General features: G+C 44.7%; 1 protein-coding gene across 1 annotated transcript in view; it reads right to left on the reverse strand.

The window, feature by feature from the left end:
- Positions 1-6,911: 6,911 nt before the first annotated feature.
- The window catches only part of TFAP2E (transcription factor AP-2 epsilon), a 91,269-nt gene continuing 80,060 nt past the window's right edge, over positions 6,912-18,120 (reverse strand). The window contains exons 6-7 of the mRNA XM_086956506.1: positions 13,690-13,831; positions 6,912-9,407 (exon numbers count right to left, since the gene is read on the reverse strand). Coding sequence (XP_086812632.1) covers positions 9,125-9,407; positions 13,690-13,831 — 425 coding nt within the window. The 3' untranslated portion in view covers positions 6,912-9,124. The remainder of the gene's footprint in view (positions 9,408-13,689; positions 13,832-18,120) is intronic.

Consider the following 18,120-nt stretch of genomic DNA (forward strand, 5'->3'; position numbering starts at 1 on the left):
CTACGTGCAGAACCTAATCTGCTGGCCTTTCAGAAAACACTAAAGACATTGCTCTTCTCAGCCCCCATCTAGGCCTAGCCCACTCTGCCTGCTCATAGGGTCTGTCAGCGCTAGGACGCCTTAGGGTAACTACCGCACTTTATAAATCGTCTTTCCATTCCATTTGTGGCTTCACCCCCCGTGTTCGGCTCCGGTGCTTCAGGTTATGAATTAATGTTGTGAGAGGCCCTCCTAGTTCATCGTGCCCCCAGTATGTGTTGGACTGGGGTAGGGGTAGGCCTTGGGCCCGGGGATGTAATAGGGTTTAGGGGGTCACAGGGACACTGCCTGCCTTGTTCCTAGCGATGTGCAGCCCATTACGGGTTGTGGTGGGGGGGCATCGGCTAGCGCGGTGAGGCTAAAGATTCTTTTTTCCCCTCCTGCCCCCCATCGCCTGCCGCAGCGAGTGCGTGGATCAAGCAGTCTGGATTTTCCCACAGGGGTGGCCTGTGTTGATTGAGGCCCTCGAAGATGTATAATATGTTGTGTTAGGGTGGGGATCAGGCACAGAGAGCAACCACCTAGAGCACTATACGCATTTGAAAGGAAATGTGTGTAGCCTGGCCTCGGGAGCGGTGGAAGGCATCGGCAGTGCTTCTTCCCACCTCCCAGGGCAGCGCTTAAGGGCTTGGCCAGGTGCGAACCAAGAATGCCAGACACGAGGTCCCCTATTGATTTTGAAACACTGCAAGGGATGCTGGACTGGGTGCACAAGGCTACAAATTCAAATTTTGAAGCGGCATTGTTCTCGGACACTTTCAGCCGGCCTTTTTTGGGGCCCTCAGAGTAGGCGAGTTGGTGGCGAAGTCCAAGCTGGACAAGTCTGGGGTTGCATTGAGCAGGCAGGATTCTAGTCTGGTGGGAGACGCCCTCACAATGGTGTTAAGGAGGTCAAAAACGGACCAAGCAGGGGAGGGGAGGATGATGTACTGTACTAGCTTGAAACGGCCAGGTGTTGCCCAGTGCGTCTGTTCGCTGCCTACCTGGCGCTGCGCCCAGCAACTGATCGTTACCTATTGATACATGCAGATGGTACCCCCCTCACTAAGACCAAGTACAGAGCATCATGCAGGCTTGTTTGGTGTTGTCAGGAAACAAGATAGAAGGTAAACGTTTTTGCAGCCACTCATTTCGCATAAGAGTAAGAGTCGATAGTGACAAGTGTTGGGACATCAAGGACAATTTGAGGCAACTGTTGCCAGTGGCGTGCAGGGTGGTGTAATATGTACATAATTATTAAAGATGTGCAGTGAGGCAATATTACATTTGACATGAACACATGATGGACATAAAGAACAATGTTGCGCCAACTGATGCCGGTGGTTTGTGGTGAAGTGCAATATGTACATTTAATATGTAGATGTGAAGTGAGTCAATAAAAGTTTGCAAACTTTCATCTCTTTAATTGCCAGGGACTATGGTCTGGGTGATTGGCCACTCGGGCGTTTTGCGATTGGCACGTGGCACGGTGGGCCAAGAACAGGAAATGGAGACATGGTTTTACGGCCACAGACATTATCTGGCTAGGATATCCAGGCATGCGTTGGACCTGCTTGCTGAAGAAGCTGCAGCAGAGACTGGGGGGGGGGGGGAGGATTTCCCCTCCGAATGTGTTGGTGATACACCTGGGAGGGAATGACCTGGCATCTGTGGGGAGGAAGGCACTACTCCATGATAAGACTGTCAACTTGTGCAAGTTGGGCAGTCAGCTGGGCCCTGTGAGATATGGTGGTCTGAGATAACACCCCGACTAGTGTGGCAAGGGGCACGATCAAGGAAAGCCATGGAGGTCTCGTGCAGGAAGGTCAATAGCTCCATGAGGAAATTCACAGAACAAAGGGGGTTTGGTTTCATCCGTCATGGTTTACTGCACTAATACCACGGGGTGTTGGGAGGACGATGGGGTACATCTGTCCAAAGTGGGGATGGACTTATTCTTACTGGATCTAGCGGAGGCTTTAGGGACAGCAGGGTGTAAGTAGGGAGTGATAGTTTGGTGGGGGGCTCTAGGGTAACGGTGGCCACACCCAGAGCTATGGCCGAGTTACAGGGCGATTCAGAGGCTGTAAGGTACATATGGGTACCCTCTGTAGGAGCACAACAAGGGTGCAAAGGCCAAATATCCACAGGGAGGTCCTACGGTTGGACCCTTGAGGAGCGATGGAGCCCCGTTAGCCCTACGGGCGGTTGTGGACCTGAGCAACCAGGGTTTGCCTGGCAGGCTCCACCCCCCTATGGGGTGTGAATAGAAGTAGTGGGCTGTTGGCCCACCGGTGGGAGGGGTCTACCCTCCCCCAAAATATGGGAAACACCATTGGGCAGGGCACCGGTGTAATTTGGCTCATCAGGTGGCAGGCGGCGAGGGGCTGCCTGCCTTGGGATCGCCCGTAAGCTAACCCACCAATCTTGGCATCTTTGTAATGCTAATAAACTTACAGCAATGTTTCTCCACAAAAAGGTGTCTTGTCTGGTTATTCTTCTATGAGATTGCTGCATGGGTGGATGGTGAATTTTGCCAATATTGGCACTATGATCTGTGCCTCTTCTTTGCCCTTGTGGGCTACAGGACTGCCTTGTTGCTTTTTTTTTTACTACAGATGCTTTTCTTTGCCAATTGTGTGTTTTAAGTGTGTGGCACCTTTTGAAGCCCAGCGGGTGGGGACCTCCCCCTGCTCTAATTCACCAGGCACCTTTCCTTTGAGGAAGAAGAGAAGCAAGGGAGGGAGAAAGGCAGAGAGTGTGAAGGACCTAGATAGGTTGTTCTATAAAGTAGAGACCTCTGCCACTTTAGGTCTGAGGAGAAGTAGGCAGCCTCACAGCGGCAGCTGGCACAGGTAAAGGCGGTGAGGCGGAGCAGGGTGGGAGCGGGGGAAGTCGACAGAATAGGTATAATTAAATAAATAAATAACACCTATTCCGTCGTCTGTCAGCTCCCCCGCCCCTGCTGCGCCCTGCCCCACCTCACCACGCTTACCTGTGCCGGCCGCCTCTGTAACCTCAAACCATATGTCTCCCGACATATGGTTTGACATCACTTTGTAATAAGAGGCAGAGGGTGCTTTGCTAATGGTACCAACAAACTTGGGATTTTCCTCATAAAATGCTAGGTTGGGTCCACAGGAACGCTGCAGCGACCTTGCATGAAAAGAGATTCTGCATTCCTTGTCCAGGAAGCCGGCAGGAACTATTCAGCAGCTCCCCAGTGTCCTCTCTGACCCATATCAGCATGAACTGGGGAAGCCAGTTTCCTGATCTGTACAGGGTTCTGCTGGCTGCCGGCGCCCTGCTTGGCTGCTGCTCGAAGCCCAGTTGCCAAAAAGCAGGGTGGTCCAGTTGCTGTGGAGTCCAGGGAGATCAGAAGAAGCAGAGCTCGTCAGAGGATTGTATGTCAGAATATTGCATGCCAAAATTTAGTCCGACACAAATATTTTGCCCTAAATAGCGTTTCCAAAATATTGCCCATTGAGTGTAGGTTTTCTATTATTAACTCCATGGGGAAACAATTTTGCAAGCAATATTTAGGACAGGATATATATGTCATATGATATTCTGACCATGATATTCTTACCGTACTCAGACTCCTAAAGCATAGGACCCGACTGCTCTAAGCTCTGGGCATCACTGTGTCCCGATAGGATTAGAGGCACACCATTGACACCCCGAGGCCAGTGACGTGCTAGTTGTGCTCATAAGATAGATCCCGCCTTACTTGCTGAAGCGAAGTAGGACAAGCGCTCTTTGTTGTATTCTTGGGAGTTATACTCAAAGGTCACCGAACATCTACAGTGCGTAATGATGCTCTGCCCTAGAACTTCAAGATACCCATAAGACGGCCAGACAAAGCTCCAGTTCTTGCCTGAGAAAAATGCAACCATCTCAGCCTTCGCAAGCGCTTCAACGCGAATAGAGCCTTTTCATTTTCATAAACTCTGCACTGCAAGCTACTGAATCACTTATCCTACCTAGGGCGCCATGGGTGGAGAGCAAATCACTCCATCAAAGCGGTTTTATCCTTGACGATACTTTGTTCAGTTGGGTAAACTACCAAGTTCTATTCAATCACATGTCACTTCCTTCTGGTCTCCATCCTTCTTAAAAGGTCAGATAATGACAGCTGGACACCTTTATCATTTTGGAGACATTTCACACTTGGGTAATATCTTTTTCCATACACTTCCTTGTTAATTATCATTCCTTGCTACACTTGAAATGGACATATTTTGTTTCCTCCAAGTTTACATCTTTACTTTCTATAGAATTTTTTGGGGTTCTTGATCAATATTTCCCCTTTTTATGAACATAGCTTGGTTCTTATAACATGTATTCATTTCACAATACTGTTTTTTAAACCTGGCTTGACAGTGCAGCTGTATCTTCACCAATTGTCAACAATTACAAAAAAAAATAGACATAGAGTAGGCTTTGGCTCCACCCACCTGAAGTTTTTTTCTCTACCCTTGCTATTGGCTGTTTGGTTTATATTTCAGTGCCCTATGAAGTACTTGCATGGCATTGCATGAAAGACTGTTTTAATCTTAAAATCACACTACCTCATAAGACATTAAATACTGTATCTCATAGACGAATTGCATAAAGAAAGCAATCATGTTTTGTTTTGCTTTTACGCTGTAGCAGGCCTTTTAAATGAAAGCCAGACCTCTTGGGTTTTTCCAATGCTTGTTTGGTTTGTTGAATCCTTGTACAGTAAGCACCTCCCTTTAGTTAAGCCTTGAGCTCACCACACACCACCCAAACTTTGAGATAAAAATATTTTAATGCGTCTATAACTTGCCTTGATGGGGGTTTCTTAGCAAATGTGAAGATGGGAGCTTGCCCATATTATATGTAAATGTACTTGGTCATTCTCACCCCTCAGGCTGCAAAGAGGATATCTGACCATGCATTTTAATAAGAAAAAATTTGAAGAAAACCTGTAAGGTGATGTGCCCTGTCAACATTAAGCTTTTATTTTAACTGGCTAAAAATGCTATCAAGTAGACCGAAGACTTTTGAATATGGGTTGTTGGGAAGTTTTATTTGCAAAGCAAGCTTGCTAAAGGTTATGAAATGCGAATAGAATTTAAAAAAATGCAAGCTGGAGAATTATGTTTAAAAAATGTTTCGGTGGAAAAACCTGTCAGCAAACCTTTTTGCAAGAATTTTCATATGCAGTTGAAGTTTTGCAAAATTTCCAAAACTTCAAAACCTTTGTGAATTGTATTGTTTGCTCAGGCTGCAAAACTTCATGTGTGAAATTTAAATTTCGCCCTTCGCTAACTTGAAATAGCTGTTGTGCACTAATGTTTTATTCATAATTTGGAAAACAAAGCATATGCTGTTGAAAGGTTTGTTGTCACCGAGGCGGTGTTTGAAATAGCTGCACTAATATATAATTACAAATATTTGTCTCTGTTGCAAAGGCTTTTTAATGCCTATTGGAAAATGTTACAGGTTTTCAAAGCTACATGGCCACGGTAAACGCATGAATTTTTTAAAATCCATGTTTCCCTGAGTAGGTGAGAAGTACTATTCTCATAGCAGTACATGCATGTATGAGTCAGGGAGAAAAGCAAAAGATTTGCCAACTTATAGAACATTAAATTACTTGTTCTCACGCCCCCCTGCAGTCTCATCACCCTCTTCTCCTAGTGCCAGTTCTATGTCCCAGCATCTAATCTGTTATTCGGCCTGCCACATGCCCGGGTTGCCCAATACCAACCTCTTTCTTCGCCCTACACTTCCTGCCTCTTTATTTCACTCTTGCAGCTTCTTTTAATACTCGAGTTTTTGCTTTTTCATTGCGTTATTTCTCTTCTCCCTTCGTTTTTCTCTCTCTCTCTCTCCCCCCTCTCTCTCTCTCTCTCTCGCTCTCTCTCACCCTCTCTCTCTCTCTCTCCCCCCCTCTCTCTCTCTCTCGCTCTCTCTCACCCTCTCTCTCTCTCTCTCTCCCTCAATGAAGAATAAGTCAAAATGTAAGGGCTGCAACCACCCGCATGAATTAAGCACAGCTTTCTCCACCTCCTACTTAGCACTGAAGATGTCTGTTTTATCGAGAAGATCCACTGTTATAGAACTGGTAATACACGTGATCTCAGTTATAGCTTGGAACACTTTAGGGCAGATGAATATTTTGTAGTCATGAACTATACTTGCACCCAAGTGGCCAACGTCAATGCTACCGGGTTCACCTCCCATTCTTTCCTCCTCTACATCAGAATGTGCATATATCCCTCCTCCAATGAGAAGATGCACGAAGTTTGCATCAGCAGCTCTCAATGCAGGTACTGAAATGCCAGCTTAGACAGAAGCTGTGAGCTAGCTGCAGAAACAGTGGCCATCTTGGAATGATAATATTTTCCATCATTTTCAATAGTCTTCTTGGAGCGGGATTGGTAAACCAGCTGTGTTTGACCCACAACAACAGCTGTGTATGTTGACTCTTCAGAGCCACCGATGTCAGTGAGGTCCTGAAGAAGAGACAACAAGTCAGTCAAAGTAGGTTACTAGTGGTGGGTAACAGTCCAGATGTGGCCAGGTTAAAGTTGTACCTTTGGGTGATAAGTCCCTGAGTTTCATTCCTTACAATGCTATGCAGCCTCCTCACTCCTGAAAAAGTGCAGTTTTAGGCACGGCCAAACCTGTGGTGCATAACCACATGCACTATGCAATGTGCGTAAATTGTAGGTCTATGGAAACCTAAGCATAAAGAGCACATGCAATGGGGTGGTGTGTTGGTATTTGTACACGTACAAAGGCTAGGTACATACAGTCACAGTAAGCACTTATGTATGTCACAATCCTTGACCCTTTCAGTAGATTTGTAGAAAACAAAGGTGAAACCTTGCTGAAAAGAACATCAAAAAGGTGCATTTGAAATAAAAAGATTTATTAGGACAAGTTTGACACGTGTGGTGTTTGTACAACATTAGTGGGTTTAGCAAAAGGTGGCAGGCACCCAAAGCCTGTTCTTTGTCAATCCCATCCTCTTACACCAGGGCCTTTCGGGGACCGCTCCCTGTCCCTAATGTTGCAGTAGTTCAAAAAACATACATATTTCAAACAAAAAAATAATAATATTAATAAAGCCAACTTAATTCAATATAAATAACGTGCACCGAACATGATAAAACGTTTGCAATTTAATTACACATAAATAAATATATACAAATTTTCAACAGTTTCCATCTGGCCTGGTTCAAGTTCGATGTGCTTTTCGCAGCGCAATCTTTTTTCTCATAGTTTGACAGATCGAGGCGTCCAGGGTGATGTTATGTAAGCAAAGTACCTTCAATGTCTTAAAAAAAATTGATTCCCAAACCACCCTCCTTGTTACGTACTCTGACCTTGAACATGGGGAAGAGAAAATGATGTTAAAAACTGAGTGACATGGCCTTGTCTCATAGGTTATCACCATATTGGAGCTGGGAGGAGAATTTATGGAAAGTCTGCCAAGAAAATAAGACATATTTGTTGAGGTTTTTGGAGATAGAAGGGCGATTGCTTAATGCACCCGTAACATAGAATGTATATTACGCATGGGGTAAAAAAAATAAATCTTAATATCAAGGGCCAATGAGTATAGATATCTCACAAGCATGGGCTTTGAGATCACTTTTTCAATTTCCTTGTACCTGTGTAACGGTGCAGTGTGGGATGCCAGCACCCGGGGCAAGGCAAGTATTCTGCTCCCTAACCTGTGAACATTTACACTTCCTGCCGCAAAACTTTAAAAGAAAAAAATTATTAGTATGAATTTTTGTTTTAAAATTTTTTGTGCTCCCTAAGAATTTTGTACCTGGGGCAATCGCTCCTGTGGTCCCTCGCCTCCCCCACAATTCGCCACTCTACCTATGTACACTGGCCCAAAGCATTTCTGCCCTTCAAAATCTGTATGTAGAAAAACCTCTCTCTCCACCCAGTTATGACTTGTTATAAAGCATTTTTTTTTATACCTGAGCCATTACGGCACAGACCCACACTGCACGGTAAAGCAGGGCATCTTGTAGTTTTTCTGTAATAATTTTACAGTACAGACATATTACATATGCTGACTTTGACTTCTCTGTTTTTACATTTATTGTAAAATCTGAATACTTGTTCTTATTATTTTTTTGAGACTTTTTTTGGGCCCTGTTCAGTAGTCGCAAAAAAACATTTCCCCTTGGGGCTCAGCAAGATGAAATACATCACTATCCACGTTTGGAGACATAAGAAGCAAGAAAGGGCATACCTCGAGGCCATGAAGGGGCTCTATCTAGAGAGTGTGCAGGGAACGACGTTGTCCTTTTTCAGCATTAAATGTTAACCTTTTATACTTCTGTTGGTAGTGATTATCAATGCAGGGTGATCTTAATACAACAGATTTTTGGAGCAAGCAGTGTCTGCTATTTTTCAGTTGCACTTTTGCGAAGGAGCTCTGAAATCTAAACATTTTGAACAATTGAGAAATTTAAGTTTATGATAACAAAAAAAGTACAAAATGGATTCCAATTTTTAAGAAGTTAAATTTGAGACAAAAACTAGCAATGCCTGTTATGGCTAGTATCCGTGGCAAGGCGTATTGATTTCCCAGCTACTGTAACTCCCCTTCCAAATTTGTACATATTGACACAGCAAAAGACATGTCTTTCTGCGAACAAGATGCTTCTCAAAACTGAAAGTAACACCATTTTTAAAGTACATTTTGGGGGGGTGGTGGTTGTTAAATGTCCTGCACTACATGTTTCTCTCCGGTGAGAAGGATACAATGAGGCTTCTGTATTTATGTTTCATGGTTGAACTGATGAAGAGTCCTTGTCCTCCATTTTCTCTTGTTTAGAAGGTTGTATATACCCTAAATCTGTGTCTTTCTTGGTGGAATGAGGTGCTTCAAAATCCTTTTCGTCCACATAGTTTTGGTTTCATCCACATGGTCCATGAAACTTGTACCGCTGCGTTGGGAGCCTTCTGCGGTTAGTTTTAGTAGCGTCATCTTATTTCTGTTCCAGTCCTCGGCAGGCTTCAGGCCTCTCCTGCTAGGACTGGGATGGGGCTGCAGCTCTCCCTTGATCCCTGCAAAAGGGGTGTGTGTCTCTCATGTGCCCCTTTATTTCCGGTGTTTTACGTCTTTCTCTGAGGGTTTTGAGTCCCCGCCTGCATGGCCGTTGCCATTCATGAACATTTTGTCCAGCCCCTTAATCGACTCCATCAAGTAGTTCTGAAAGGCGGTCAGGGCAGCGCACAGGGCTGGCCCGCCAAAGCCGTGTGTGATGAGGCTGAAGTGGGTCAAACAGCTCTGGACGCCGGGCTCCAGGATGAGCGACGGGCGGCTGTTGCCCAACGGAGAGCGATCCTGGGCCAACATGTCAGCAAACTCCTTCAGAATCTGCCTGAAAATGGAAGAAAGGGGAGAAGTGTTAACTTTAAACCTAGGTGTGAACCTGTCACTTTTATACATCTTTACCTATGGTGGTAGTAAAGGAATTGGTACAAGTAGTGAGATAGGAGGTTCCACTGAATGGCAGAGAAACCTTCCTAGATTGCCAAAAATACATCAGTGTTCAAGCTGGATGTTCAGGGAGAAGTCACCTTGCTCTCTGTGCGGCAGAGAGACCCATTGACTAGAAGGAAAGCAGAGGCGATAGGTGACGAGTGCCCGTGTGAAGCGGATGTGAGGGACTAGAATCTAAGACAGGGAAACCAAGTGGTGGAACAAAGATTTGACGATGAGCGAGCACTTCATGCCTCTGTTTTATCCTGGACAGGTCTGTGAGATTGGAATGTTTGCTACTTAGCTCATGTGTCCTATACACATCTACACTCAACACTTCACTTCACACTATAAGTAGGCCTGGGTGAAATGTCAACTATGCCGGAGTAAGAAGAGCAATTTCGGTAATTTAATGTTACTCCTGTGACACAAAATTACAGACATGACTCAATTACACTCGTTTGCGTAATTAAGAGTAATTTGGGGCAAAAATCCTCCCACAGGAGCACAGGAACAACACACTTAGTGAGCGGTTGCTGGCTGCGGATATTAGAGTTCTGTAGGATTTTGTGCCAATTTCTTAGTGCAAAATGCATCCTCTTGTTAATTTATGACGCAAGGGTGCATTTTGCACTGAGAAAACAGCGCTAAATGCCGGATTATGCTCCTCGTGTAATTATGCATAATTTTGCAGTAATTCTACATGGTTATGCTTAAGGGAATTACATGAATTATGCACATTCCTACCCAGAAGTTATTGTCAACTTGGGATCTGAAGTGAGCTGTCTTACATCACATGGTACTGAATATTATTTACTTGAGGGCTTATTTACAAGCCCCTTGTGCCACTTTGCGTCATTTTTAACAAGGGGAAAATGACGCAAAAGTGGAGCAAGGGGCATGTAAATAAGCCCCTTGGTGTACACCATCGAATGACAGTGCTGGTAACGTCTGAAAAGGACTTTCTATTCATAGTAGTATAATAAAGAAGACATTATGAAGTAACAATTATTAAGAAAAAAGCATTTGCCACTGTATGAACTCTTATGGAGAAACCAGCAAGAGGAACACTAGAATGAAAACAATCTCCCCTCAACATCCCTATTGCTAACCCTTACACTTATACAAACCCTAACCCCAAACATTTAGCCTAAACTCAGTCGTAAACCTCACACTGGTTTCAACCCAGTGCCTGACCATAAACACTCCATCAGGATTCAAGCAAGCCGGGCCGAAGACGGCTGAAATGCCAGAAACCGGTCCCCGGTAGCTTGTCTCCTTTCTGGTGAAGAATTGGCTTGGTAGTTTAGTCTGCCCTGTTCCCATGATGCACTGGGCCAGGGACAGACTGATTTGCATATAGCCAGGTTCTGAGCTGGGATGGGGCAGTGAGATAAATAACGGTGATGGATCAAGCCCTGATCTTTGGACTGGGTAAGAGTGGTCTGCTTAATTCAGACACTTTGTTCATCACCACCCCCTTTTCTGAATCGTTTTTGGCCACTATAGGTGTGGCAGGGTATACTCAGACATGAGTCCCTTTCTCACTGCTCCATCAGGATTCAAGCAAGCCGGGCCGAAGACGGCTGAAATGCCAGAAACCGGTCCCCGGTAGCTTGTCTCCTTTCTGGTGAAGAATTGGCTTGGTAGTTTAGTCTGCCCTGTTCCCATGATGCACTGGGCCAGGGACAGACTGATTTGCATATAGCCAGGTTCTGAGCTGGGATGGGGCAGTGAGATAAATAACGGTGATGGATCAAGCCCTGATCTTTGGACTGGGTAAGAGTGGTCTGCTTAATTCAGACACTCTGTTCATCACCACCCCCTTTTCTGAATCGTTTTTGGCCACTATAGGTGTGGCAGGGTATACTCAGACATGAGTCCCTTTCTCACTGCTCCATCAGGATTCAAGCAAGCCGGGCCGAAGACGGCTGAAATGCCAGAAACCGGTCCCCGGTAGCTTGTCTCCTTTCTGGTGAAGAATTGGCTTGGTAGTTTAGTCTACCCTGTTCCCATGATGCACTGGGCCAGGGACAGACTGATTTGCATATAGCCAGGTTCTGAGCTGGGATGGGGCAGTGAGATAAATAACGGTGATGGATCAAGCCCTGATCTTCGGACTGGGTAAGAGTGGTCTGCTTAATTCAGACACTCTGTTCATCACCACCCCCTTTTCTGAATCGTTTTTGGCCACTATAGGTGTGGCAGGGTATACTCAGACATGAGTCCCTTTCTCACTGCTCCATCAGGATTCAAGCAAGCCGGGCCGAAGACGGCTGAAATGCCAGAAACCGGTCCCCGGTAGCCTGTCTCCTTTCTGGTGAAGAATTGGCTTGGTAGTTTAGTCTGCCCTGTTCCCATGATGCACTGGGCCAGGGACAGACTGGTTTGCATATAGCCAGGTTCTGAGCTGGGATGGGGCAGTGAGATAAATAACGGTGATGGATCAAGCCCTGATCTTTGGACTGGGTAAGAGTGGTCTTCTTAATTCAGACACTCTGTTCATCACCACCCCCTTTTCTGAATCGTTTTTGGCCACTATAGGTGTGGCAGGGTATACTCAGACATGAGTCCCTTTCTCACTGCTCCATCAGGATTCAAGCAAGCCGGGCCGAAGACGGCTGAAATGCCAGAAACCGGTCCCCGGTAGCTTGTCTCCTTTCTGGTGAAGAATTGGCTTGGTAGTTTAGTCTGCCCTGTTCCCATGATGCACTGGGCCAGGGACAGACTGATTTGCATATAGCCAGGTTCTGAGCTGGGATGGGGCAGTGAGATAAATAACGGTGATGGATCAAGCCCTGATCTTTGGACTGGGTAAGAGTGGTCTGCTTAATTCAGACACTCTGTTCATCACCACCCCCTTTTCTGACCATAAACACAGCTTTTAGAACACCATGTAATCCTACATACTCTAACCCAATCTCAGGCCCTAATGCTAAAAGCACCCAGAGTCCTAAACCTAACGATAACCTGTAAAACAAACCAAACTCTAAACCTAAATGAATGGAGCCCAAATCAATCCCCATGCCCTACTTTAACCCCAACTGTAACCGCAAACATAGCTCTAACCCAATCCTCAAGCTAAGCATTTCTCAAAGCTTGTAATTGCCATATCTGGTCCTGCACTGCTGAAAAGATTAGCAAGACGAATAATTAACAAGACAAATACCCAATGTTTAATGCTTTTCACTTTGTTCATGAGTACTCAAAATACAAATTCTTAATTTTCCTCCTTATTACTTTCTTCACAAATATTTTTTTCTGCTGCCTTTTTTTTATTTTCACACAGTGCCTTATAGCTTGTGATGCAGAAGTGGGTCTGTTAAAGCATAACGTCTTCCTCTGAGCTGCACACAATGTAAGAGTGAAGCTGTGTTGTCACGTATGTGAGTGAACTATATCATTTCTGCACTACTTGTACAAGTTCATTAAAAGATTTCACAATGTACAAAATATTAACCTCTCTGTTGGTATTTTCGATAAGGAAACCAGCCATGGGTATGGCAAAATGGACTTCTATACTAAACAAGCACTGGCAACAAGCCAATAGTTCTGAGTTTCATATACTAATGCATATTAATCAGGCATTAACTAGTGCGCATTTGTGCATGCCTTTGTATGCTTGCATAAAGAACATGTCAATGAGAAGCCAAAAGAGAGGCAAGGAGATGTAAAAGAGCCCCTCGTGGATTGCAATATAGGCAGTCCATTCTAGACAGAAAGATACAGCCAATAGTATTAGGTGAAAGAGAAGTGTCCTTCTGGGCTGAGCCAACATGTGATTGACATAGTATCAAGCCAATGAGTGAAAGAGGCTGGTCAAAGAAAGCCAATGGTTGAAAACGGACGATCCACAACTCACTAGATGTATATTTGAAACAAAAGGTCTGTTTAGACCACCATGCTCTCAAACCCAGACCTGAAAATAGGGGCACAACAACTTCTTTTACAAAGGGGCTCAGACAGACAGGGTCCTCTAACAACTGGTTGGGTTTGAATATTGGTGTGCTTAAGAGCACTCCAACATCAAGCCAAAGTGTTCACACATTGACTAGATGTCTGAACCAAGGCTTGGGGTTCTAGTAGATGGAGCCGCTTGGATGCTGGGCATCTGTCTGTTCGACATTAGTGAATCTGTTTCTCAGTACCCCATGCATTGTAGTTTCCCCGTTAGCACTCACTTGGTGGCCAGAAGCATGTTTTTCCGACTGTGGAGCTCTGTCGGGTCCGAGTGTTGCCGGCACAGGTATTCTGCTGCAGCCTTTGCAGGAAACTCTGTCTCACACACATAACCAAAATCCCGGGCCAGATGTACAGCTTCCCCTGAAAGAGCAAAGACAACAAGCACTGTGAACACTGCATCACCGCTGCATGAAATCCAGTGGTAGCAATTGCTCTATCCAGAGTTATTCAACAACAGGCACCAAGTAAGAACTCCTAGTGCATCACACTTAGAAAAAATCTATGTAATGTTCACCTCTGATTCCCAAACCTACAGGGAATTGTGTCCTTACCAAAGATGGTCACTCTGCCTCCAGTTCCACATATGGGTCACATTAAGAAAAAAAAGAAACAAAATCTCACGGATTAGAAAGGAGCAGTATGCTTATATTTAAATCCTTGGGCATTTTGGAGGAAAGGATAAATAAATAGAAACATACATGGTTAGTAAAAAGCATTATAATGTTATGTGTGTTTTTATAGTGTGCTAATCACCCATGGGGGTATCCAGATGCTCTATAGCAGGTGTGAGGCCATCCCTTGTGGTTTATTCGAAAACTCAGGTCTTCAGTGTCTTGCAAAAGTCAAGAAGAGAGGAGACCCTGATGTGTTGGTGGAGGCCAATCCAGGATTTAGGGGTCAGGTACAAGAAAGCGCAGCCCCCTGCTCTGCTTTTGTGTATGCTTGTGTGTATGCTAGTGAGAGGCCAGCAGAGTGGAGGTGTCTGGAAGTTTGGTGGAAGTGAATGCAGCTTTTCAGGTAGGAAGGGCCAGTGTTGTGGAGATCTTTGTAAGTATGGATGAGGGACTTAAATTGTGAGTGCTTGTGTATCAGGAGCCATTGGAGTTCCCTAAGGTGTGTTGGGATGTGGGCTTGAATTGGGAGATTGAGGACTAATCTGCTGCGTTGTTTTTGATGGTCTGTAGTCTTCTTGTGAACCGGTTGGTTATCCCTGCAAACAGTCTGTTTCAATAGTCTAGTCTGCTGTTGATAAGGGCTTGGGTGATTGTTTTCCGGTTGTTGTCCTCTAGCCACTTGAAGATTTTTTTCAGTATCCTTAGTGTTTTGAAGCAGGACGAGAGCACTGCATTGTCTTGGGCAGTCATGTCCAGTTCGTTGTCTATGATGATTCTGAGGTTTCTCACGCGCAAGAACAGTGTGGTTGTTGGTCCAAGGTCTGTGAGCCACCGGGTGGAGTCCCATGTCGAGGTATTCTTCCCAAAGACTACTACTTCTGACTTGTACAAGTTCAATTTGAGGCAATTGGATTTCATCCAGAGGACTACTTCTGTAATGCATGTTGTGAACTTGTTCCTGGTGTTGGATGTTTTGACTAAGAGGGACAGTATCACTTGTGTATTGTCAGTGAAAATAAGGATTTTTATGATATGAGCTTGTATGACGTAGGCCAGGGGGGTCATATAAATGTTGAAGAGTATTGGGCTGATGAGTTCTCCTGAGGGACTCCACAAATAAGATATAGTGCTTTCGAGAATTAGGGGAGAATGTTCATGGTTTAGGTTCTTCGAGTAAGGAGGAGCAGATCCTTTTGATTGCGTTTCCCTGAATGTCTGCTTTATGGAGTCGTTGGATTCGGATGGGGTCAGAAACTGTATCGAAAGCTGCTGATAGGTCTACAGGTATGAGGGCTGTGGCTTTCCTCTGTCGAGAATCATTCTGATGTCATCAATTGCTGCTATGAGGGCAGTTTCTGTACTGTGAGTGGGTCTGAATCTTGACTGTATGGTGTTGAGAGGCTGGTGTTTTGCAAATGGTACAAAGAAGTAGCAATATTGGTTGGTAATTGATGAGTTTAGTTGGGTTATCCGAGGATTTTTTTAGGAGAGCGTTGACAGCTGCGTGTTGCCGTGGTTCTGTGAAGGTTGCTGTACTGATGGAGGTGTTGAGGATAAAGGTGAGGGCCTCAATAATAGGGTTTGCTTCTTTATCGAATGCATGGTGGGAGCAGGGGTCCGCCGGGGCCCCGTAGGGGTCTTCATGGTTGTTGTGGTTTCCTCCGTCACTTCGAGACTTCTGGGGAGGGCCAGGGGGGTCTGGTTATGGGGGTGGGGAGGAGTTGTGGTATATTGTTGCAATTTTGTTGCAGAAGAAGTTCTAAGTCGTTGCACAGTCCTTCTGGTGGGTGGATGTTTCCGGTGACAGCTTTGTACCCAGGATTAATTTATCTACAAAACAGCTAGCTTTGTCTAGATTAAATGTGTCCTAAGTACAAAAATGTATTACAGTACAGGTATTTCCGTAGCACTTTTCCACTGTTTGTAAGGTCCCGGAGCCCTTTTGGAATCATTTTGCTTTTTATGGTTATGAGATTCTCTGTCACGGGAGCCAAGGGGGTCTGTGGGCTCTGTGTTTGGCTGTGTGTGTCTGTTTTCCATAATGATTAAAGTTGGATAGAGGCCATCTTTGGTATTATTGACTGATGTTTTGTTCAGTAATGTTTCATGTTGAATAATAGCAGGCTAGGGTGCAACTGTCCCTGGATTCGTGCCCTCTGGGTCCTGCCATATAGTTAATTGTTCTTCCCTGATATAGAGCTCCACCAACAAGACTCATGGAATCCACCCTGTTCCAAAGGTGCCATCTTCTAGGATAAAGTTGATCTAATAGAGCACAGTTTTTTATCGGTTCACTCAGTATCATGGTAGTATATACCTCCATATTTGCGGAGGAAAGAATTAGTTTATTAGTCAATTAAAACCATGAACAAAATCACACAGTTCATGATGTTTAAAAATACATACAAAATGAATGAAAAGGAGATTCATCATACAACTAATACTGCGCCTGGGCATCGTGCCACAAGCCCTTCGCTTGCTTCAACTTTCCTTCCTGGGTATTTTAGTTGAGATGCCAAATACGAAACTACATTGGAAAAAGTGGCTAAACAGGGGTTGATCTTTTCCATGATATCTAAAAATGCACAATTGTCATACAGACGGCTCAGGTTCCCTTAAGTCTATTGATATAAATTATTAAGGTGCATAATAGCAGGACCGAGGTAGGTATGTATACAGTGCCGGCTGGGCTATGAGTCCCACTATAAAAGTGCTGATGTGCAAAACTTTACATCATTAAAAATACCAGAATAGACAAAGTAGTTATCTGCGCAAAGCGGGATAGGGAGCAGCTGATTATTGCAATCCCTAGCAGCCCGTCCTTGCCGATTATCTGTGCATGTTAAATTTGCCTAAAAGGTTTCTGATTTATCGCATTTTAAAAATGGATTTGGGAGCCCTTTCCAGATTACTCATTGCATAACCTGTTCATTGATCATCCTTTCAAAAATATTCAATAACTGAGTCCGTCTAATGTTCGACATTGTGTTGCATGGGTCCATGGACTCCACCAGAGCAGGCCTGCACAACCTAATTCCCTGTTCAAGGAACTCCCGTTTTAATAGAGATCTTCGTTGAACCATCAATACAGGTCCACATTCACCTTTAAGAGAGCCATGTCCCACTGGGCCTAACTTAAAGTGTCCACTCATTTCACATAGGTACTCAAAAGACCACCATGTCTCTTCTCATGGCTACTGACCTGGGGACATTTCACAATGGTTATCTTCCTACAAATCATTCCCATCCCTTTTTCTTACAGTTCATCAGTCTAAAGTGTACCAACAAAATTCAAGGTACTACAAAGTCTTGGGAATAGCATTGTCCTTTTGCTTTCCATTTTGTGACAGGTACTCCCTCCGCCTTACTAACGATGTTGTGCAGAATGCTTATGCACAGTAAGTACTGGTTTAACTCAGTGCTTGAAATGGAAAAATAGAAGTGCATGTACTCTGTAACAGAGTACCTGCTTGTTTCTCAGAAGTGCTGGTACTCTACAATTAAAAGTATTGAATTTCTCTCGAGAAGTGCTGGTACTCTCCCTCTTAAAATAAATAAGTGCCAGTACTCTGCACCGGACAGTACCGGCCCGTTTGAAGCACTGGTTTAATGATAAGTGTTTATAACAACAAAGAGTGTACAGGAGTCGCCGCTCAACGTTTATACTCTAGACCCATCAACCAGTGACTATACGAAGTAGACTGTGTATTCAGGTGTAAGAAACATTAGACTACACATATATACGGCATGCAGCATGGGTAGGAATTTTCCATCAGTTGCCGTTCTGTACCACCATTTTTACATCATGTGGGTTCTCCCGGCCTCCCCAGAACAGCCCAGAGGGACGCTTGGAGACACCGACGGAGAGAGCGGTGCTCCTATTCTACCTGAGCTGCTGCCAGGTGAGGTGAGGCGCCATCCCCACAAGTTTTGGACTGTGGTGGAGATTCTCAGGTGAAATTTTCCCTTTTTAACTTCACTTAATAATTTGTAAGCAGTAGCACCATCTAGGTCCTGACGAATGCATAAGGAAAC

The sequence above is a fragment of the Lissotriton vulgaris genome, chromosome 2_1, assembly GCF_964263255.1.
Source record: "Lissotriton vulgaris chromosome 2_1, aLisVul1.2, whole genome shotgun sequence".
Classification (NCBI taxonomy): domain Eukaryota; kingdom Metazoa; phylum Chordata; class Amphibia; order Caudata; family Salamandridae; genus Lissotriton; species Lissotriton vulgaris.